Source organism: Procambarus clarkii, chromosome 71 (assembly GCF_040958095.1).
Source record: "Procambarus clarkii isolate CNS0578487 chromosome 71, FALCON_Pclarkii_2.0, whole genome shotgun sequence".
Taxonomy (NCBI): Eukaryota; Metazoa; Arthropoda; class Malacostraca; order Decapoda; family Cambaridae; genus Procambarus; species Procambarus clarkii.
The window spans coordinates 16,370,909-16,395,792 of NC_091220.1; the positions used below are offsets into that span (position 1 = coordinate 16,370,909).

At 42.5% G+C, this 24,884-nt stretch overlaps 2 protein-coding genes across 9 annotated transcripts in view; both read right to left on the reverse strand.

Moving 5' to 3' along the window:
• Nucleotides 1-13,642, reverse strand: part of LOC123745607 (sodium-independent sulfate anion transporter) — a 47,310-nt gene extending 33,668 nt beyond the window's left edge. For 4 of the 7 annotated variants that reach the window (XR_006771355.2, XM_045726318.2, XM_045726322.2 and 1 more), the window contains exon 1: nucleotides 13,609-13,642. Coding sequence is in view for 4 of the 7 variants with exons in the window: in XM_045726318.2 (XP_045582274.2) it covers nucleotides 13,609-13,627 (19 nt within the window). In the remaining 3 variants the exon portion in view is untranslated. Of the gene's footprint in view, nucleotides 1-10,585; nucleotides 10,675-13,131; nucleotides 13,474-13,608 lie in introns of those variants that run through there. The other 3 variants (XM_069312110.1, XM_045726323.2, XM_045726319.2) reach the window with 3 other exon arrangements.
• A 1,432-nt stretch (nucleotides 13,643-15,074) lies between these two features.
• Nucleotides 15,075-24,884, reverse strand: part of LOC123745609 (WASH complex subunit 2) — a 31,314-nt gene continuing 21,504 nt past the window's right edge. For both annotated transcript variants that reach the window (XM_045726324.2, XM_045726325.2), the window contains 2 exons: nucleotides 24,056-24,767; nucleotides 15,075-23,523 (listed from right to left, as the gene is read on the reverse strand). In XM_045726324.2, the coding sequence (XP_045582280.2) occupies nucleotides 23,381-23,523; nucleotides 24,056-24,767 (855 nt within the window). In that variant the 3' untranslated portion in view covers nucleotides 15,075-23,380. The remainder of the gene's footprint in view (nucleotides 23,524-24,055; nucleotides 24,768-24,884) is intronic.

A 24,884-nucleotide genomic window follows, 5' to 3' on the forward strand; every position in this document is an offset into this window, starting at 1 on the left:
ATGGTCAACAGATGATTGCTCAACAGCTTGGACGGTAGAGCGACGGTCTCGCTTCATGCAGGTCGAAGTTCAATCTCCAACCGTCCAAGTGGTTTGGGCACCATTCCTTTCCCTCCGTTCCATCCCAAAATGCTTATCGTCCTATCTCCTCCAAGTGGCTATATAGTTGTAACGGCTTAACACTTTCTGGTGATAACTATCGCAAGAAGGCGTCGAGGCGGGAGGAGCCTCCACCCGCAAGATAACAAGTCAACTGAAGGTTGAAAGGTGTTAATGGCTTGTTTGATGAACTGTTCACTCCAGGCTTGTTTGATGAACTGTTCACTCCAGGCTTGTTTGATGAACTGTTCACTCCAGGCTTGTTTGATGAACTGTTCACTCCAGGCAGTTAAGTAAGTGCAGCTCCATGTGTGTGTACACGTGACGGGGTGAACAAACCGGTGGGTTCTGGCCTGGTGTGTGGACCTTGTACATGTGACTTTAGCGTCATGTTTGTTCACTCAAATGAATATATATAAATATATATATGACACGAGGTTGTCAACAAGAGGAACAGTCTGTCACCTACGGCAACAGCCCTCAGAGACCAGGCTGATTCACCTACTCAGAACAAAAAGTTCCAAGTAGCACGGGCTATGGCGAGCCCGTAAATACTGATGTAATCGTCTGCCACATTAATACTCACCTATGAGTATTCTCACTATTGTTGTGGTAATAACAGTCTAATCTTATCACTTAGACGTCACCGCATACATGCCTTAGAAAGCCTGTACAGTGCCAGAGTACTAGAGAAAGGCAGGCACTAAGAGGTGGAGCCTGGCACCATACTTAGCTTCAACTGTTGACATGACACAGCCCAATAGGCTCGGGCTCCTCTACACCTGTCGAATGATGGATGGGACGCCGGAGCAAAGAGCTGAAGCTCAACCTCCACGCGCACAATTAGATGAGTACAGCACACTTATCTAATGTATTTTTTGAGGCAGAGCCTTGTATAGTCTAGTAGCATTAGCGCTAATATTCTCACACACACACACACACACACCACATTCAAGATTCTCAAGGTAATTGACTGGGTAGATAAAGATAGGCTATTTAACACAAGGGACACACGCACAAGGGGACACAGGTGGAAACTGAGTGCCCAAATGAGCCACAGAGATATTAGAAAGAACATTTTTAGTGTCAGAGTCGTTGACAAATGGAATGTATTAGGCAGTGATGTGGTGGAGGCTGACTCCATACACAGTTTAAAATGTAGATTTGATAGTAGCCCAATACACCCACAGGTGTACAGGAATCTGTACACCTGTTGATTGATAGTTGAGAGGCGGGACCAAAGAGCCAAAGCTCAACCCCCGCAAGCACAAATAGGTGGGTGAGGTGAGGTGAGTACACACACACACACACACAACACAAGACTATTTTCATAATAAAAGCACAGTGTACATTACTTTGCTGAAGGACTCAACTATCACAAGACCAACAGAGCGACAGATAACACCACGATTTAAGCACCTCAGTAAATTGATGTAACGAATGACAGAATAAAGCTTTACGCTGAGTAAATGTTAATCAACATATATCGGAAACAAACCAACAACACTCTCCAATAGGAAGAAAACCCGCTGGGTTGTTCATGCTGTCACTTGTACCCAGACAGGTTGGGAAGCAGTGAGGGGGGAAGCAGTGAGGGGGCCAGCACGCTCCACACTCTGGGAGGGACTCATTGAGACGGAAGTCACTGGAGTGTAGACGGGAGAAAGTCCCTCTCCCTGTACATTTCACAAGTCCGTCCTACACTGAGATGTTGTAGACACCTTCAGGCACTTGACAAAATATATTACTCAAATAACAAAGTGGTTTAGCGTTGATCAACACAAATAATACCAAGACTTAAGATATAAATCACTGGAATTAATAATGTTGTGATCTGAAGTAAAAATCATCAATTTTGGTTATATTTTAGCCTATTGTCACGTTTTTAATAATTCATTTAAAATAGGATAAGAATGTTTCTAAATTATATTATATTGTAGTTGTTATGTAGGGCAGGGTGATGGTGAAGGAGGGCCCCTGGGCGCCCAGCCAGGGACCCAGCCAGGGACCCAGCCAGGGACCCAGCCAGGGGGCCCAGCCAGGGACCCAGCCAGGGACCCAGCCAGGGGGCCCAGCCAGGGACCCAGCCAGGGACCCAGCCAGGGGGCCCAGCCAGGGACCCAGCCAGGGACCCCATCGTGCAGGAACCACTGGCTAGACTCCTTGGACAACCGGTGACCTCTTGATTGACTCGGTAGAAAAAGAGGTGAGGCAAGAGGATCATTCTGGATGAGTCAATATTAGCTTTAAATCTTGATTAAGTGCAGTATGATATTCACAAGTTGGTATAGAGTGTATGGAAGTGTGTCCTTCTGGCGGTGTTGAAGACACTTGAGAACTCCGGCATGATCTGACCCTCTTGGTGGTGTTGAGTGCGTGTCCTAGCACCCAACAACCCGGTGGAATGTCGACCCCGAAGCTGTTTTGGTTTCAACAATGAATGTTGTAGCCATTGTGTCAGCTGCTTCCTAGCTGCCGATTGTTCTCAAAGCCGCCTTGACGACGAGGCATCGTAGGCAACTGACCGCAGCAACTGGCATCATTAATGCCAACCCTCGCGCGCTGATGGAGATCATCTAAGTGGTTTATGAAGCAGAGAGTCATCAACACAGGTTGTGGTGTGGTGACGACGACGACTGGTGGAATATCGTTGTCAGGTGGAGGTGTGGTTGAGTGTTGTGTGTCTGGTGGCCGCTGCTTTATCGGTGTGTGATAACAACAGTCCTCACTGCCTCCTCGTAACTGGCTGGGCAGCTCGTGTTGTGGCCTCTCCCATCATCTGGTTCATAGTCGCTCTCATTGTTGATGTTTGAGGCGTGTTGTTATTGACCTTCCTGCGGTGGGTGTTCTTCGCCTGAGGGCATCCGCCCACTTAAGTGTCTCCTCTAAGACAGTTATTTATGACTCACTTTATCTTATTAAATAATAGAATTACGGATCCCCCGTGGAAGATACCGGAAAGCCAGGTCCCTAATTTGTACAGTAGAATAATAACATACTGGACCCAAAGATACGGAAGGTAATGCGGAACAGAGGTGCCATAGGCACAATCAGAGAACACTGTCTCAACATCAGAGGTCCACTGCTGTTCAACACCCTCCCAGTAAGCATAAGAAATATTGCCTGAACAATAGTGAACTTCTTCAAGAAGCAATTAGGTAAGTTCCTGCTAGAAGTGCCAGACCAAGAAACTTGTAGTGGACATGCGGGCCGCTGCAAGCAACAGCCTGTTGGACCAAGTTATCACAGGTCGAGGCCTCATGAGGCCGGATTCGAATAGATCGAACTGCCGAAACCCTGTCCAGGTAAACTCCAGGTACGGATACATACACAAGAGTATGTGTGCTCTGGAATCCGAGACGAGCAAGGGGTAGAGAGGTTGTTATTTTAGATTCAGCTACTGGGAACAAAAGTTCCAAAGTAGCACGGGCTATGGTGAGCCCGTAGTGGACTTACCTGGCACAGGAGCGGGGATAGAGAGGTGTCAGTGGGTACTTGACACCTCTGACACCTCTAGGTAATAATGCCTCTACCCTCACCCCGGGGCCTCCCGCTCCACAATAATAATACTCCATCACATCTACTCTACCTTCTGGCCAAGATGGCTGGGCCTGTGTATTACCTGTGCACGTATTCTCGTGTTAACCACATCATAGACTGAGGACGAACTATCTTTCAACAGTAGAGAACACAGTATGACCTGATCTTATCGTTCTGGGGTTCGAAAAAGGCGATATTAATAGCGGACTTGACCATTGTCTCCAGCCTACCTCACTCTCCCTCACACGCCTCTCACTGGCTACACCCTCACACTCTTCCTCGCCCTACACCCTTTCCTGAGGGCCTCTACTCTTCCACTGAACAGAGGCATTACTCTTCCACGGGGGCGTCTACCCCTTCCCCGAGGACCTCTATACACCTGTTGCCCTTCACACACACACACACACACACACACACACACACACACACACACACACACACACACACACACACGCACACACACACACACACACACACTTGATAATTATCTAGCCAATAAGCGGGTCATTACGCCAGAGGGGAATACATTACCCCACTACGCACTAGGACCCGTCAATGGCTGGCGATATATTATAATACATTACAATAATTTCTTACCAACACTACTGCACCGTGCGGAACATATTCATATATTCGTAGAGCATATATTCTGTGCGCTTTACGGGCTATTCATGCCCGTGCCACCTCTTGGGTGACTTAACCTTCATCAATCAATCAATTCTGTGCACTCTCCTCTCATTCATGCCGACGTCCTCACTACCCCCAACGTAAACATGGCTTCTCGCCACCCTGAAGCCCCAACTTGTGTTGATAAATGCTATGATAAATGCACACACACACAAATGCACTGTTTTTCCTCTAAGATGCAAGTTCTCAGCAGTTTTATTAAGGCCAGATTCACGAAGCAGTTACGCAACTACTTACGAACCTGTACATCTTTTCTCAATCTTTGGCGGCTTTGTTTACAATTATTAAACAGTTAATGAGCTCCGAAGCACCAGGAGGCTGTTTATAACAATAACAACAGTTGATTGACAAGTTTTCATGCTTGAAAACTGTTTAATAAATGTAACCAAAGCCGTCTGAGATTGAGGAAAGATGTACACGTTCGTAAGTGCTTGTGTAACTGCTTTGTGAATATGGGTCCAGGAGGCGCTTTAGGCGTTAGGATACGCGCCATACCATTTCTCTCCCGCCCGGGATTCGAACCGGAATTCTCGATTGTGAGTGGACAGGCTAGAGTATTTGGATTATAATTGGGTGTGGAGCAAAACTTTCTATGATAGTATATGCAAGTGAGACTGGCGGGGCGTGTATCCTGGCCATCAGCGAATATTAATAGAAATTTTGCTGCAGCGATGCTCATTTGTTTCGTAGATGTGCTTCATCCCCCCCCCTCTTCCTCCTCCCCCTTCCCTTTGCTGACTTGTTAAAATGGTTCTAAACTTTGAAATAAGCACCCCCTCTCTAGGCACACACAGCATCGCTCCTGTGCCAGGTAAGCTACGGGCTCACCATAGCCCGTGCTACTTGCCCCGCTCCTGTGCCAGGTAAGCTACGGGCTCACCATAGCCCGTGCTACTTGCCCCGCTCCTGTGCCAGGTAAGCTACGGGCTCACCATAGCCCGTGCTACTTGCCCCGCTCCTGTGCCAGGTAAGCTACGGGCTCACCATAGCCCGTGCTACTTGCCCCGCTCCTGTGCCAGGTAAGCTACGGGCTCACCATAGCCCGTGCTACTTGCCCTGCTCCTGTGCCAGGTAAGCTACGGGCTCACCATAGCCCGTGCTACTTGCCCCGCTCCTGTGCCAGGTAAGTTACGGGCTCACCATAGCCCGTGCTACTTGCCCCGCTCCTGTGCCAGGTAAGTTCCGGGCTCACCATAGCCCGTGCTACTTGCCCCGCTCCTGTGCCAGGTAAGTTACGGGCTCACCATAGCCTGTGCTACTTGCCCCGCTCCTGTGCCAGGTAAGCTACGGGCTCACCATAGCCCGTGCTACTTGCCCCGCTCCTGTGCCAGGTAAGCTACGGGCTCACCATAGCCCGTGCTACTTGCCCCGCTCCTGTGCCAGGTAAGCTACGGGCTCACCATAGCCCGTGCTACTTGCCCCGCTCCTGTGCCAGGTAAGCTACGGGCTCACCATAGCCCGTGCTACTTGCCCCGCTCCTGTGCCAGGTAAGCTACGGGCTCACCATAGCCCGTGCTACTTGCCCTGCTCCTGTGCCAGGTAAGTCCACTACGGGCTCACCATAGCCCCAGCTACTTGGAACTTGTTCCGAGTAGCTGAATCTATAACAACAACAACATCTGCCATAAGACACAAGGAGGAGCGTCCCGCACCTAGCAATTAACCCCTAATTTAGATTTTTTTATTCAGGTAAAGGTACAAACATTGAGGATGAGTTACAAACATAATGTTGGACTTAAAGAATGAGCTAGTACATACAATACTAGAGAATACATAGAATACATTACACAGAGATCACACTAACGTGATGCATCATATGAACAAATTCACAAGAGCCGTGACGAGGATTCGAACCTCCGTCCGAGAGCATCCCAGACACTGCCTTAATCCACTGAGCTACGACAGGGTTAAAAAGAGTTGAAAAAAAAAGAGTTACATAGAATACACACAACACAATGTTGACAATCAGGTCCTATAAAGCACAGCAGACACCAAGCACCTCTGCTGAGGAGACGTTGGAAGCACAAGAGCGAGAAGGTCGCCCAAAAGTACTGTTTTGCAACAAGAGTGGTAAACAAAGAGCAAGACCTGGGTAAATAATGGTTTGGAAACGTGGCTGTAGATTCATGAATCGAGTTACTTGGTAACATAACAGTCTGCGTTTGAAATTAACTGTTTCAAATGCAGGTTAATAGACGTACTGTATATATGAATGAGTTTGGGCGGATATAGAGAGAAGCCGCCTCGTACAGGCCAATAACCTGCAGTTTCATTTACTTTACTCCATTCTGGACTGTATGCAGTCACGACAATGAACTATAAACGAATATTTAAGCCCACTAGCTGCACCAGGTACCTGACGGGAGACATCTCCCGCCACACAGGGTGCAGTCGCACCTCCACAGATCTTCAGTATCAGCTCTTGATACTGGTAATGGCTCAAAAGGGCCACCCTTACGGGCTATTCATGCCCGTGCCACCTTTTGGGTGGCTTAATCTTCATCAATCACCAGGTACCTACTAGCCAGGAGGCGAGGTCCAAGAGCTGGGGCCTCACTCTCAGCACATACAGATAAGTATCAATTAATCGTGAAGTGCACACACGTATGCACACTACTCAATATGTGTACAAGTGTTCCGGAAGCATGGAACTGGCATTGTAACTAAAGAGAATGAAAAAACGTCTCGGAGAACAAGCTTGTTATTCCAACAGTAACAACTGCTATGATCCCAACCCGTCCTCGGACCAAGTCCATTCTATCCAGCGGTCGACCCCACAGACGCATTCATCAATTTTAACATGCTGTTCATTCACAACATAACTTTTCTCATATATAAATGAATATTATTACATATTAGCATATTGGGCATATTTAGGCATAGGTTAGGTTAGGTGTTTAGGTTCTGTTGGCGATTATTTGTATTTGTAGTACGTGGGTGAAGCATTTACAGCACTGTGGTTCGAACACAAGTCGTCAGTGAAGCACGTGTTCCGGAAGTGTTCGGATGACGTCAGTTGTGAGTCGTGTGTAAACCGTTTTTCATTCATAAACAGGGGGTTTGGCGGGTGCATGGAACCACTTTTGGGTCTTTGTTTGGAGGACGGGCTGCTCACAACTGATGACGTTCGAACACTTCCGGAACAAGTGCTTCACTGACCACTTGTGTTCGAACCACAACGCTGTAAATGCTTCACCCACGTACTACAAATACAAATAATCGCCAACAGAACCTTAACACCTAACCTAACCTATGCCCAATATGCTAATACATAACAATATTAATTTATATATGAGAAAAGTTATGGTGTGAATGAACAGCATGTTAAAATTGATGAGTGCGTCTTTGGGGTCGACCGCTGGATGGAATGGACTAGGTCTGAGGACGGGTTGCTGACTAAGCTACTGCAGCAGCAATATCACTAGGAGACCAACAGTCCTGGAACTGGTCACCAGGGAGGCTACGGTGCCAGTACAAACAGCAACCACGGCTATCTTCTTCAATCAGGCTATCTTGAATAATATATCTCCAGCAGGTTATCTCGGCTGCCTACAGTTGAAGAACAATGCAGGCGATGAGTCACAATAACGGGGCTAAAGTATGTAGCCCAGACCACACACTAGAAGGTGAAGGGACGACGACGTTTCGGTCCGTCCTGGACCATTCTCAAGTCGATTGTGAGAACAATGTGAAGATTAATGACTGAACCGGGTGATTATACAAGCCATACACATTAAACACTAACAATAACATTCATAACATGTGCATACTAAGGACCATTAGCAAGACCACGTGACCCCGTGCTAACTATCCGGCAAAGAAGCAAGGTTAGGACACATTAACCACCCGTCCTCCTCCCCCACTATCCCCGAGCCCCCACAACCAGCCACTCTCACTTTTGTCGTAAGGCTGGGGTACGGACAACTGCAGAAATTATAAATCTTAATATTATCACCGCCACAACAATTGCCTGTGAGCCGACGGGGCATGAAGAGCTAGAGCTCACTTGGCCCCGTCATCACTCATAGGTAAGTACTATTAACACAAAACTAACCTTGTTAGTTATGAAAATGTTTGGCAACAAGGATCATACTTCCGGCATGACTATACTCTCCCACCACAACTACCACAACCAGCAGCTACCAGTCATGGTAACGTCTCCCACCACCACTACCACAACCAGCATCTACCAGTCATGGTAACGTCTCCCACCACCACTACCACAACCAGCAGCTACCAGTCATGGTAACGTCTCCCACCACCACTACCACAACCAGCAGCTACCAGTCATGGTAACGTCTCCCACCACCACTACCACAACCAGCATCTACTAGTCATGGTAACGTCTCCCACCACCACTACCACAACCAGCATCTACCAGTCATGGTAACGTCTCCTACCACCACTACCACAACCAGCATCTACCAGTCATGGTAACGTCTCCCACCACCACTACCACAACCAGCATCTACCAGTCATGGTAACGTCTCCCACCACCACTACCACAACCAGCATCTACCAGTCATGGTAACGTCTCCCACCACCACTACCACAACCAGCATCTACCAGTCATGGTAACGTCTCCACCACAACCAGCATCTACCAGTCATGGTAACGTCTCCACCACAACCAGCATCTACCAGTCATGGTAACGTCTCCCACCACCACTACCACAACCAGCATCTACCAGTCATGGTAACGTCTCCCACCACCACTACCACAACCAGCATCTACCAGTCATGGTAACGTCTCCCACCACCACTACCACAACCAGCATCTACCAGTCATGGTAACGTCTCCCACCACCACTACCACAACCAGCATCTACCAGTCATGGTAACGTCTCCCACCACCACTACCACAACCAGCATCTACCAGTCATGGTAACGTCTCCCACCACCACTACCACAACCAGCATCTACCAGTCATGGTAACGTCTCCCACCACCACTACCACAACCAGCATCTACCAGTCATGGTAACGTCTCCCACCACCACTACCACAACCAGCATCTACCAGTCATGGTAACGTCTCCCACCACCACTACCACAACCAGCATCTACCAGTCATGGTAACGTCTCCCACCACCACTACCACAACCAGCATCTACCAGTCATGGTAACGTCACCACCACAACTACCACAACCAGCATCTACCAGTCATGGTAACGTCTCCACCACAACCAGGACCTACCAGTCATGATAACGTCTCCCACCACCACTACCACAACCAGCATCTACCAGTCATGGTAACGTCTCCCACCACCACTACCACAACCAGCATCTACCAGTCATGGTAACGTCTCCCACCACCACTACCACAACCAGCATCTACCAGTCATGGTAACGTCTCCCACCACCACTACCACAACCAGCATCTACCAGTCATGGTAACGTCTCCCACCACCACTACCACAACCAGCATCTACCAGTCATGGTAACGTCTCCCACCACCACTACCACAACCAGCATCTACCAGTCATGGTAACGTCTCCCACCACCACTACCACAACCAGCATCTACCAGTCATGGTAACGTCTCCTACCACCACTACCACAACCAGCAGCTACCAGTCATGGTAACGTCTCCCACCACAACCAGCATCTACCAGTCATGGTAACGTCCCTACCACAACCAGCATCTACCAGTCATGGTAACGTCCCTACCACAACCAGCATCTACCAGTCATGGTAACGTCTCCCACCACAACCAGCATCTACCAGTCATGGTAACGTCTCCCACCACAACCAGCATCTACCAGTCATGGTAACGTCCCTACCACAACCAGCATCTACCAGTCATGGTAACGTCTCCCACCACAACCAGCATCTACCAGTCATGGTAACGTCTCCCACCACAACCAGCATCTACCAGTCATGGTAACGTCTCCCACCACAACCAGCATCTACCAGTCATGGTAACGTCTCCCACCACAACCAGCATCTACCAGTCATGGTAACGTCTCCCACCACAACCAGCATCTACCAGTCATGGTAACGTCTCCCACCACAACCAGCATCTACCAGTCATGGTAACGTCTCCCACCACAACCAGCATCTACCAGTCATGGTAACGTCTCCCACCACAACCAGCATCTACCAGTCATGGTAACGTCTCCCACCACAACCAGCATCTACCAGTCATGGTAACGTCCCCCACCACAACCAGCATCTACCAGTCATGGTAACGTCTCCCACCACAACCAGCATCTACCAGTCATGGTAACGTCCCCCACTACAACTACCACAACCAGCACCTACCAGTCATGATGATGTCGCCTCACCACACAGTAGCCCCTCACTGAGCCAGGGACATGCACTGCTTCCACCACCACAACCACAGGAGGGGGGAGGGGAGGGGGAGAAGAGACTGATGGAGGGGAGGCAGGTGGTGGGGGGGAGGGAGTGTCTGTGGTAAACACGGAGGGGAAGGATGAGGTGAAGGAGCAGATATGTGGAGTAATAGGAAACTTTGTGGTATAGGGGAAGAGGGAAGAATGGGGGGGCTATGGGGAGGGGCAGGGGGGGGAGGGAGAAGGATGGGGGACTAAGGTGGAGGGGCAGGGGGGGAGGGAGAAGGATGTGGGGCTGTGGTGGAGGGGCAGGGGGGGAGGGAGAAGGATGGGGGACTGTGGTAGAGGCATGTAGTGATGTTCCTGGAAGGGCAAGGTGAAATGCAGGTTAGGGGTGGGGGGGGGGAAGGGTGAAGGAGTGGGGTGCTAGGATGAATGGATGGGGGGTTAGGGGTTAATACACGGAGGCTAGGGTGAAGGGATAGGGACGTGGGTGAAGGGGTGGTGACGTGGGTGGGGGGATAGGGTGAAATGGTGGGAGTGGGATGTAAAAGTAAAGGGATTAGGCGTGGGTGAAAGGGAGGGGGAGGTTCAGGGTGGAGGCCTGTGGTCTCAGAGTGGGGTCAGGGAGGGAGAGGTGGTACAGAGGAGCAAGGGAGGGGGTGGCAGATGGGAGAGAGGGGGGGGGGGCAAAGATGCACAAAATTCCTCAGCCATACCCAAACACTGCAACTTACTCATTTCCTCTCCACCACATGGCTGCCAGCTTGTTGTGGGCCCTTACTCATCCTGTGTGTGGCAGCTGGCTGTGCACCCTTACTCATCCTGTGAATGGTAGTTTATTGTGCACCCAGACTTATCTTGTGCATGTTAGTTTAGAGAGTCATCTTGTGTGTGGTAGTTTATGGTGTACCCTTACTAATTCTGTGTATGATAGTTTATTGTGCACCCTTAATCATTCAGTGCATGGTAATTTATTATGCACCATACTCATACAGTGCATTGTAGATTACTGTGCACTCATACTCATTGTGTGTATGGTAGTGTATGGTGCACCATACTCATCCTAAGCATGGTAGTTTGTGCATCATACTCATACAGTGCATTGTAGTTTATTGTGCATCATACTCATACAGTGCATTGTAGTTTATTGTGCACCCATACTCATCCTGTGCATGGTAGTTTATTGTGCACCCATACTCATACTGTGAGTGGTAGGTTACAGTGCACCCATACTCATCCTGTGCATGGTAGTTTATTGTGCACCCATACTCATACTGTGAGTGGTAGGTTACAGTGCACCCATACTCATACTGTGCATGGTAGTGTATTGTTCACCCATTCTCATCCTGTGAGTGGTAGGTTACAGTGCACCCATACTCATACTGTGCATGGTAGTGTATTGTTCACCCATTCTCATCCTGTGAGTGGTAGGTTACAGTGCACCCATACTCATACTGTGAGTGGTAGGTTACAGTGCACCCATACTCATACTGTGAGTGGTAGGTTACAGTGCACCCATACTCATCCTGTGAGTGGTAGGTTACAGTGCACCCATACTCATACTGTGAGTGGTAGGTTACAGTGCACCCATACTCATACTGTGAGTGGTAGGTTACAGTGCGCCCATACTCATACTGTGAGTGGTAGGTTACAGTGCACCCATACTCATACTGTGAGTGGTAGGTTACAGTGCACCCATACTCATCCTGTGCATGGTAGTTTATTGTGCACCCATACTCATACTGTGAGTGGTAGGTTACAGTGCACCCATACTCATACTGTGAGTGGTAGGTTACAGTGCACCCATACTCATACTGTGAGTGGTAGGTTACAGTGCACCCATACTCATCCTGTGAGTGGTAGGTTACAGTGCACCCATACTCATACTGTGCATGGTAGTGTATTGTTCACCCATTCTCATCCTGTGAGTGGTAGGTTACAGTGCACCCTTACTCATCCTGTGAGTGGTAGTTTATTGTGCACCCTTACCTCTCATGTGTGTGGCAGTTTATTGTGCACTCTTGCTCAACAACCAAAACTCAACATCCAAAAAACACTAAAACACAGATAAGGGTAAAACACAGAGTAGTCTAACAAATACCTGAAAATAAACATTGAAAAATCTCCCTAAAAGTACTTACTTCCAGAGTTTAATATATATATATATTTTGTTAATTCACTGTGTCGGGGGAAGGTGTATTCATCCACGTTTGGCTTTTATCCAACCCCACAACAAGCTGACTAACTACTGAGTACCTGCTTACTGCTAGGTGAACAGGGGCATTAGGTGAAAGGAAATGTTCCCAACCATTTCTGTCCCGCCTGGGATTCTCGATTGTGCGTCGAGAACGAACCCGACTGTACTACCGGGACCCTAAATATGTATGAATACAGATTTAGGGTCCCGTATAGTATAGATCTCAAGATCTCTCAAGATCAAGATCTCCAGATCTCCCGTATATAAATAGGTTAATGTGTATATCATAATGTTACTCAGCACGGAGAACCCACCTTGACGTTGTCACGCACTGGTGGTCCGAGCTGCACTTAGCCACGATAGCGGGACTACGAACCTTCACATCATATTATCACAGATTTTTACAGGCATGATGAGCTAGGCAAGAAGTTAATCAGGTGGCCGCCCCGCCCCCAGCAGGTCACGGCCACTCGCTCGCCTCCACGCTACATGCCTTCTTCTTCTTATATTATGCTTAGTATGTCCAATATACAAAAGTTAGAAGTCGTTGATACGTTAAATACTTCAAGCAGTTTGCTGTGCACATTAGAATATCTTCTTTATGTTAGGTGATGCAAACTTGGGTACTTTCCCAGCTGACCGCACAGTGAACATAGACTAGCTTGTCCGAAACGCTGTGCGTATTAGTGGCTTTAGGCGCAGTACTTTAGACTTTAGCTTTATATACAGTACTTACTCTACCAATAAATCCAACATTCTTCTTGTAACTTATTTTATATGTATGTACTCACCCCAAATAAGTATTATCATTATAACTTCGTGACGCAGGTGTCAACAGGTTGGTGGTTGAGGGGCGACGTCACTCGAGGAATCGGACGTGCCCACCAACAGGTTGGTGTCAGCTGGGATCTCGTGTTTGTAAACATTGAATAAGAAAAACTATAGTTTGCCGAATTAAAAATATACATATGAAAAAACATCACAGACCAATAGATTTACATCAGTAAATATTATAATTGTCATTTTAATTTTATAATGCACAGCAGTGAGAGAATAAAGAGTATTTCTGTTATTAACAAGCTTGGGCACCTGAGGGCCACTAGCACTGGAAGTAAACATATCAGTAGTGACACTAGCTCTCCATATATGGCAGTTGCTTAATTTAGAAACTACTTGTGGATGATCTAGAGCCCATTTTGATGTGGTGTGCATTGAATTTTGTAAATAGCTCAACAAGACTGTAACTTACTTAGCTAAATGAATTGTGGGGTTCAGTCCCTGAGCCCATTATGTGCCTCTGTAACCCTTTCCACTACCGCCCATAAGATGGGTATGGGGTGCATAATATATTAATAAATTAATTCAACTACTGTAACTGCTTTTATTGAGTATTAGTACCTTTGCTAATATAGCACTAAGGCATTTACAGCCCTCAGTATAGTGCAAATATTACCTTATTACAATTCTGAGTGGCTTGAGATCACCATTTTTACATTATAATGAAGACTGTATTCTTCTACAGTTCCAACAGAGTCCATACATATTACTAAGTGCATTTCCTGAATTTATCTAAGGGGTACCATATCACTAGTGGATTAAATGATGGCAGGAAGCCAGCAGCTTGTCAAAGGTTCCCCACATTTTACCTGCGGAATTTTATACGGCAGGATTTTGTATTGCAGTAATGCTTTATCATTAATGGCTCTGGCAGGTAAACAGTTCCATGGGTTTATAACCTATGGGTGAAAACGTATCTGTTTTCTGTCCTACAGTGTGGCTTGAAGCCACTGCCTCTTGTATGCATTACATTTAACATTTTAAATTAGTTGTCTATCAATATCCTTCAACTTGTTCTGTATTTTAAAAGTTTCGATGAGATCAGCCGTCATGTCTGGTATGCAATATTGTTAGTCTTGTGATGCTACAGCCCGTCCTCCTAAGATTTCCTAACAAGAAACAGTCGTACTAAGTGCCTTATCCTAACCTACCAGAGGATACAGAACAGACAACGAGACAGTATGTCAATTTTGCGAGCCGCTACCATTTTCTATTACGACAATTTTTGGCCTTAGGTAGAATATGTCAAAATGCGACATTTTATTACGAGGACGGGTTGGCTGCTCAATTGTGATAAGCTAAATATTCCACATACAAACATATTACAATAACATAATCAGTAATAATTTTATTAAATCTACATTTCAAAAATCACAGGTCTTGAAAAATATTTTTAAAAGGAAAAAAGATACAAACTACATAATTAATTATTTGATATATCTGTTAACATTTACAACACAATTAATTACAGGTATCAAAATACTGTAAATTTTTATGGAACAATTATATAATTACAATTTTATACATTTGTATTTTATTCTATGTATCACAATCAACAAATTCATCAATTATAATTCTTTCAACACTTCATTGTACAGTATTACAGTACTGTACTGCAATTAACATAAATAAATCAAGTTTAAAAGGGGTTTTAAGGATATACTGTACTATAAAAATATGCACATAAAACATTAATTTGATTAAAATATAATTATAACCCTCAGAGAAGTAAACTTGTTTTTAATTTTGATGAGAACTAGTTATTTTGAAAATATCATGGCAAAAGTAGACAATGTATTCAGCAAATTAAGAAATATTCCTGGTCAAGTCAGACCAGCAGTAACATAGTTCAATTCAAGGTGGTTTGTGTATTGCACAAAGGTGGACTGTGGTTCACAGCATAGAAGACAACAGTGCATATTAAGGCCAAACAGAAAAGCATGGATAAGATACTTGAAAAAACAAGATAAAAGCAGGAGAATGAAGAAACTGTATGAACAGTACACCTGAGAACAGAAAAACACTATGGGAATGACAGAGAAGTGCAATTAAACTTGATACAGATGTCAAAGGTCAGTTTGGTATAGATGTCAAATGAAAGGGAAATGTGTAAAAAGTTAAATGAGAGATTTCAAGAAATCATTAAAGTGGACCCTGAACAACTACAGTACCTGATAAAAGGAAGGCGGCTTCCTCCAGAAATTGAGCAGAGAGAATAATATTGACAGAGGAAGAGGTAAAGGACCAACTCCTGTTACTTGACAAAGACTGAGATTTGACAAGACTTCATCTATCCTAAAAGAAGCTGCTGACATCAATATGTAAGCCACTTGAAATTATCTATGCATCAATGGAGATGGATGATGCCAAATAGCTGGAAAAAGGCCCATTCCATATCAATATAAAGGATGAGGAACGGAGGAACCATTCAACTACATACAAATGCTAGTGAGACTGTTAAAAAAGAGAATAATGAAATGTCTTAAGAGTTTTAACTTCAAAACAAAGCTTTAACACAGGTTCTGAGAAGTGAAGCCATGCTTGACAAATCAAGAATGGGCAGATCACATATCTTTAAACATCTCCAGAAAATACAGAAATATAATAATTTCCACTGTATATGGTTAAGTGGCAAACATCAGACCAGTTTTCAAGAATCTTGATAAGGATGTATTCAGACAGCTGCATATGGCATGTCTGACCAGTGCTAGGTATGCAGTACAAGTGTGGAGCAACACCTCGAAAATCACAAAATGAAGATAGAGAAAGCATTGTACAGAGGTCTGTTACAAGACTGGACCCAGAATTCAGAGGATAATCTGATGTAACTCAATTTAACAACATTGGAAGAAATAGGAGAAACAAAGGGACCATGATCCAGACACAAAATAATCAGGGGTATTGACGAAACTGAGATACAGGACTTTAGGTTGAGCAATAACATAAGAAGCTAGACATGCAATCATCCATAAGGATATCAGGAAACACTTCTCCAGTGTAAGGGCAACAAGTACAGTATATGAAATGAATTTAAAAGGGAAATAGAGGCTATGTCCACCCACAGATTTAAAAGGTTTAAGACGAAAAAAAAAGACAGTAGCTAGTGCACTTGACCAGCAGTCGCCAGTACCGAAGTACCTTTCGGAGCTCATGGATCACCAAATTCATAATTTAAGGCCTGTGGACCACTAATGTGAATCCCACGGTCCACCAAACAAGAAATAATAGTTATTAAAGTCAAACTATTTTATGCTATTAATTTAAATATAACAGTTAAAAGAAAATACAGTTACATACAATACACAAATCAAATTGTCTTGCAGACAATGAACTGCATTAGACAACCATCAAAGTCCAGCAGAAGAAAAGTTATATGCAGTTTTATGTGCAAGGAGCAATTGAAAAAATGCTTTTGTTTCTATTTTGATATACAGTACTACTATATTGTTACTCCTTTTTTGTAATACACTTTCTAACATATCATCACGATTACTGACGTAAAAATCCAGATTCTTGTCGAGAAGTGGGCAGTAAACAGACAAAATAAGAATAGGCAATATTATATAAATGAAAAATTGCAGTCTCTTACTAATAAGAATCTGGAATCTTAACACACTCGGTCAGGAATTGGCAATGGACATCAAAAGTAGCGTTTGCAATAAGTGTTTTGCATTACTGAGAATAATTAGTGAAAAGAATATCGATACATTAACAAACAGTACCTGGTGCACCTCTTGCTTGCCAACCACAGGTTGTATTGCACCGTATACCTGTGACACAAATAACATACATCATCCATATACTCCACATCCTTTAGAAAACTGACAACTTCAATGAAAATTTAAAAATTAATTTGTGAACAAGTTGTCAAGTTGTATAACAAATACTTCCCTTCACTGTACAGAAACAAACATGAAAATACTACGAGTACTTACACTTACTCTTGTAGCAATTGCTTATCCCAGTTCTGTTGTTAAATTTGAGTAATTACCTAGGTATAGTTACAGGATGAGAGCTACGCTCATGGTGTCCAGTCTTCCCAGCACTCTTTGTTATATAACACTTTGTAACTACTAACAGTTTTGGCCTCCACCATCACCTTCTCACGTAACTTGTTCCAACCATCTACCACTCTGTTTACAAAAGAAACCTTCTAATATTTTTTTGGCACCCTTGTTTACTTAACTTGAATCTGTGTCCTCTTGTTGAAGTTGCTGGTTTCAGGAATTTCTCTGTCAATTTGGTCGATTCCTGTTATTATTTTGTAAGTGGTGATCATATCACCTATTTTTCTTCTATTTTCTAGCGTTGGCATATTTAACACCTCTAGCCTCTCCTCATAACTCTTGTTTTTTAGCTCCGGAAACCATTTTGTAGCATGCCTTTGCACCTTTTCCAGTTTATTGGTGTGCTTCTTGAGATATGGGTAACATACAACTGCTGCATATGTACATGTGTGCGTGTTATATGTATGTATGTATGTGTATGTGTACGGTATACACATATGTATATACAGTATATATATATATGCATATACAAATTTGTGTACATATAAATAACAATGATACACAAAATTCATAAGTATTAACTTGTTCAATTGTATTTTTGTAGTACATGCTGGTCTTAACCCAGAGGCAGCAAAATGCAATTATAGTAATTTTCTAATGTCTTAAATTTCTGCAGATAATCTGAAAAGGTCTTGAAGTGCTCAATTTCCATAACTAGTGCCACTGCTTCTGTTATAAACTTTTAACATTGAAGCACCAACAGCCAGCCTCAGGATCCAATGCTGAGTAAATCACTCATTAGTAAACAGTATCAGCCCAATTATAATTCTTAAACAATATTTTGGCCACGTCTCTTTCCACCACAGCTCTCCTCCTGTTTATTCACAAACTATATAATCTGTTTTCTTTGTTTATTCTCATCAGAAACAGGATACAGAAGCAGAGTGCATAGCTGGCCGAGTATGAGAGCAGCCCATGACTGCCAACTGTCTTCTTGATAACTATTACCGTAGCTCAAATTTATAAGTTACATATAAAGTAGTTAATTTTTCCTTCCACTCATCTGTTATGATACAGTATATTTCTATTATCAATACCAAAAATTGTCATATTAAATCAAAGCCTGATTAATTAATTGTGGGCTCATTGTCCATTGTCATTTCTAGGTACGATCACTTGTGACATGCCAGTGTGTTTTCGTCTCCTATCAAGACAAAATGGGCAATATACAAAAAAGTCGAGCCTGCATCTGGGGTGACACCGTGACGTGTATAATATTTTAAAACAAACTGGCATCAATCGGTATATAAACACTGGCACTGGCACAACAACAATTACTGTATCATACTATGTGGCCTGTGACTGCTGTTGAACTTAACATATGGCACCAGATGATGTTCAAGAGTTAAACTTCAGATAATTTAGTTTTGTGTATAAATGGTATTCCTTCCAAGTTTTAAGAACCACTGTCACTAAAATATGATGCACCTAGAGAATTAAAAAAAAAAAAAGAGCTCTCAAGTTAAACAAAAATAAAGTTGGGAAGCTGGTGGACATACAAATGAGTTCCATTATAAATGTCAATGCTGAGCTCTACAATAGAGTACATAAATACTTTAAAAATAATCATCTATACTGTAAATGCATTTTCTCTGAGAGCCTTTATTATTATTATTAATTTTTTTTGCTGAATTTTCAATAGCATATGAGAATCAAACATTCTCAATACTTGCAATTATAAAACATCATTTTCTTTTTACTGAGCACAGTTCAACACTACACAGAACTTGGATAGCACCTATTAATAATGGACTCCAACTACTGGTATCCTTTGTACTGAAGCAAGTCTGATACTCTCATACACACTCACATTACCAGGTGTCACAACCTTACAATGCAACTTACATTTACAACTAAAAATTAACAGACTTTTCTTTACTATCATAACATTTATTATTATTATTAATCAGACTATTTGCATCTTATTTTATATTTAGCAGTAATTACAAAAATATAAAAATTCTCAAATAAAGGCAGCTGTAGGCTGGCTTCATAATTGAGGAACAGTCTTCAGATAACTGACACTAGGCACGTAATGCATAAATGACCCCCTCCGCCTGCCATAAACTCTAAAATGTTGACATAAAAGATAGCATTGTATCCTGCTCTAAAAGCCTGGTCAGGTAACAGTAACAAAATTTAAGCGCTGGATTAACATTTAAAACAAAATGTAAGAAACGATTAAAGTTCAATTAGCTAAAGAAAACATTATTTTCCTCTAACAACTTATGGTATCGTTCGTCGACCGGTATGATTACCCTACAGTCTGAAAAAGACAAAAGTAGCATGGGATTTGATATGGCACAACAAAATAGTTGAAATTCAAACTCCATGCTAGCACAGCTTTAATTTGGTTAAATGTAACTCCTCATGCTGTTCGTTTAAACAGTAATATTACACCTCATTTAGCAAATTTGTGACGCCTTTTTTATGAGAAAACCATTAATAAAACTAATTCTCATTTGTATAATCATCACCACATTTTCAGATATTTCAAAAATCTGTTTTGGTAATATTATATATATAACAAAAACACAATGGCTTCTAACATCTACTTGATTATGTATTTGAGTTAAACCATGAAGAAACATAACATCACTATTACATAATGCAAATTACAAGCAGTTTATTACTGGTAACAAGGAGCATAACTAAATCCTCAGACAAATCGCTAGTTAAAGTCTTCACATAGGAAAACAAGATTTTTTTTACTAGTTTCCGATATTTATCAGATCTGAAATTCTCCAAAGGCACTTGTGTAAAGTTCATTAGTGTATTTGCTTGAACACCTCTCTTATAAAACAAAAGATGTTCTACCCTCCTTCACCTAATAGCAAGGGCCATTTTGCTAAACAGCCAATGTGTTTTTGTTTATTATATATCTTTGGCAAAATTAGTTAAGATTTGAATGCAATTATTATATTATATTGATACTATTAATTACAAATAGTAATTACAATTCACCTACATGAATTACAGTACAAATTTATTTGGGCCTTGTTTTTCTTAACACTCGGCAATTTTTTTTAATAATATGTATATTTTGGCTATAATTGAAATGTTTGCACATGTTGTTTATCCCAAATCAAATTTCTTTACATATAGAATTTTGTCAAATTAATGTTCTTATTGATTAAAATATCTACCGATAAATAAGACAATTATGAAAAATTCTATATTTAAGGAAATTTGGTTTGTTAGGCATGTGTGGTTACTGGGTATGACAAACAGTAAGAGTAAATATAGAGTGTACACATGCACTGCTCACCAGTAAGCATAGTAAACAAAAAAACAGCAAATTATGAAGCTTACATCATGTAACATAAAAATAAACAGCAGTGACACAAGTCAGATGAAAACCAGAGTTGTAAACAGTTAAGGAACATATAACTAACATAGTTATGTGATGATGGTGTGATGATGTCAACTCCTTGGTAATCAAGTGTATAAAACTCAAAATACCTCCCTGAATTCATGGGTAATAATTGTTCGAGTACCATGTCAGATGGTATCATTCCCTGATATAGACTAGTCTTAATTGAGCCAGTTTACCAATTGTTAGAGGTGTACCAATACCAATATTTTGACGGATACTGATAATGCCTTATCAGCCGATATTGACATCTATACTAAATATTTTTTAAATGTTAGAACTTAAGACACAGTCTCATCTCAATGTTTCTTGTGAGCTCAGGGTTTTGTTAATAATCATTGTAAATTAGCGACAATGATTATAATAATCATAGCACAACTGTTCCTGGACAATCCACTAAATGCAGCAGCAGTAATTACTGATAAGTGACAAATATGAACATTAATTTGCTATATTGCATTGTTACTCATTCTTGGAGTTGCTCAGAGCAAGATGCCTTACATTCCAATAATCTTGAGTTTGAAATTTTGAATAGAACTATGAGTGTAATTTGGAAAAATTCGATACCGCTCTGCAGAATACAGTACAAAAATGTTATAACACATTTAACGTATCCTATTTAAAGCCTAGGTTAAGAGGCAAGGCCAAAGAGCCGAAGCTCAACACCCACAAGCACAATTAAATGTGTGATGAGCAGGAGGGTGCATGATGGGTAGGGGAAGGGGTGGATGAGACATGGGGGTGCATGATGGGTAGGGGAAGAGGTGGATGAGACAGGGGGGGTGCATGATGGGTAGGGGAAGGGGTGGATGAGACAGGGGGGTGCATGATGGGTAGGGGAAGGGGTGGATGAGACAGGGGGGTGCATGATGGGTAGGGGAAGGGGTGGATGAGACAGGGGGGTGCATGATGGGTAGGGGAAGGGGTGGATGAGACAGGGGGGGTGCATGATGGGTAGGGGAAGGGGTGGATGAGACAGGGGGGTGCATGATGGGTAGGGGAAGGGGTGGATGAGACAGGGGGGTGCATGATGGGTAGGGGAAGGGGTGGATGAGACAGGGGGGTGGGTGATGTTGGAATGGGTGGTGACAGGTTTGGGTTTAGTTGAAGGAATGGCAGAGGGAAAAGAGGGCAGAAATAACCTAAGCTACTCTATCCTTTTGAGATGTATCTTATTGTCTCAATAAGTGTACTTGAACTAGCAGAGGGTGAACGGGAGGATAGACTAGTTGGGGCAGGAGTGCTCACCTAATTGTACTTGTTGGGGTTCAACTTAGGTTCTTTGGTACCACCACCCAACTTACTGTTGGAGTAAATTTGATCGATACTTTACTGTTACTGAAATTTGATTGACACTGTACTGAAAATCAGCAGATAACACTGACACATCAATACACCTCTACCATTTGCAATTAGAATAATGTATTCTAATGTTCACCTTTAATATTTTTTAATAGTTCTTGATGTTAACTATAGATAGATTCTATTGTCAAGACTGTCTCTGGTGCAGTGAAGTAAATCAGGACACAAATAGGGTAGAAGATGGAGGAGAAATATAAGGGGGTAGGAGGGGGAAAAGAAGGGAGATACGGAAGAGAGAAAAAAAAGACGAATTGAAAGTTCTCAAATTTGTCCATATAAATTTAATGATTATATGGGTCAACCTGTGTCAAAAATTATTTGACTTTTACTTATAAAAATAAGACCCAGCAGTTAACTTGATAATGCATGATAAATGCTCATACAGTATCTCAAGAAATTTACTACTACTAATAAATAATGCACAAATCAGTAAGTACAGTACAGTACTACAAAATTTAAGTGAAGAAAAGATCTAAACAAAATAATACCATTAACTGACCTTGGGATAACAATCATAGTTCAGTCCTTATTAATCACATTTTTTATACCAATGAGATAAATTTTATCTTCTTGGTGACATAAAATTTAATTTACTGTTTTCTGTTATAGTGTACTGCCAAAAATTACCCTGAAACGTAGTTTTTAATTGCATTTAGTACAAGCCAATGATAGATATATTTTTTCTCTAATAACTTTGTCAACAATAGTTTAATAATTACAACATTGTAAATAACAGGATTTGGTTGAGAAACAGGAACTGCTGACACGTACATGGAGCCAAAAAACACCATTCAAGGACAAGCATTTATTAATCAGACAGCACTCGTTCCCAGTGGATTTTATAATCCCCTGACCCACACACAATGTCTGAAAAGAAAGTTATGTTCTTGAATTGTATTTTTCTCCACATAACAGGATTTGCAATCAGCCTTTAAAGTTACTAAGGAGAGGGTCATCAAAAGGCTCATCTGAAGGTTGTAAGTTACTCTTTGATATGGATTTGGACACTTTTCTCGATGCAACAATGGAAGCTTTATCTGCTCTGCTTGTTACACTCAACTTGTCACCTGAAAAATACAAATTTAAAGTAAAGCAACTTGAATGATAATACCTTTATATTACTAACTGTAAGACAAATACATTACTTAGTTTAAAATTGGCCTGAAAAAGTCTGAGAGATGTAGTACAAGCTAAAGGCTAAGCAGTAGCCAAGCTTTAGCTCCAGGGAGCCAATGAGGGATGAGGGGCAGATCTAGAAACCAAATAGTGTTAGTGGCTCTATTGCAAAGCTTCCTAGGGTAACATTTGCAGCCAAAAGCACTAGAACTATGTGATTGTGCGCATAAAGTTTGGTGCAGTTACACTTATTAGTTTTCAAGATATCGGCTCAATAACAATAAGGACAGCCTTGCACTTCCATATACAAATCTCTGCCATGTGAAGCCATTCTTCAAATGTTGCACAGATACGCAAAATTTTGGATAACTTTGTAACAATTAATTCTGACAAAGCCATAAAGTATCCCAACTTAGGAAGGTCTAACAACAGCTGTATCACACATTTTCACATTAAAGCCTCTTAACATCCTTACAAACTTACCGTAATCATCTCTAAAGAGGGACTGAGTAGGAAGTGGCTTGGTCATTGATTTAATAACACTGGTATGTACAGCAGCACTTCTTGACGTCTTAGATAAGCTTGTTTTGACTTTTGCTTCCCCAAACAGATCCTCGTCATCACTGTCACTTCCTCCAAACAGAGAATTTCTTGCTTCTTTCTTTGTACTTTTTATTTTGGACACATTTAAGGCACTTCTGGATTTTCCAAAAAGATCATCATCATCATCATCATCATCATCATCCTTCTCATCTTCAGTCTTTTTTGGGGCAATATTCAATTCAGCTTCTCTAGTTGTGATAATAGGTGCTTTTTCTGAACTTACAGAATGATTTTTAGCTTCAATAACTCCACTGTTGCCAAAAATGTCATCTTGAGAACTGTCACTAAAAATAGAATCGACTCCATTTATGTTATCAGTTAAGGAAGCTGAAGCTTCAACCCCCAATCTTTCATTCTTACTTATTTCCAGAGGTCCTTGTATTACAGGCGAGTAGTTGGTTTGCTGCACCTGAGACACAACTATCGGTTCTGGAAGATGTTCTTGTGCATGAGATGCAAATGTCTCGCTTGGTTCTGAAGAATCTCTAATTTGAAGATTTGTTGATGTATCTGAAGAATTATTTTCTTCTAAACCTGTTCTTCGGTGAGCTCTGCTTGGAGGGCGTCGCTTCTGGCTTCCTCTGGCTCGACTCTGTGAAAAATATCAATACTGTACTGTACATCACTATCATGTTACTCAATTTTAACGGGTGGGGAAGGCTCTGTCAAGCAGCGTGAAAAAAAAGTACTGCAGGAAAAAACTAACATT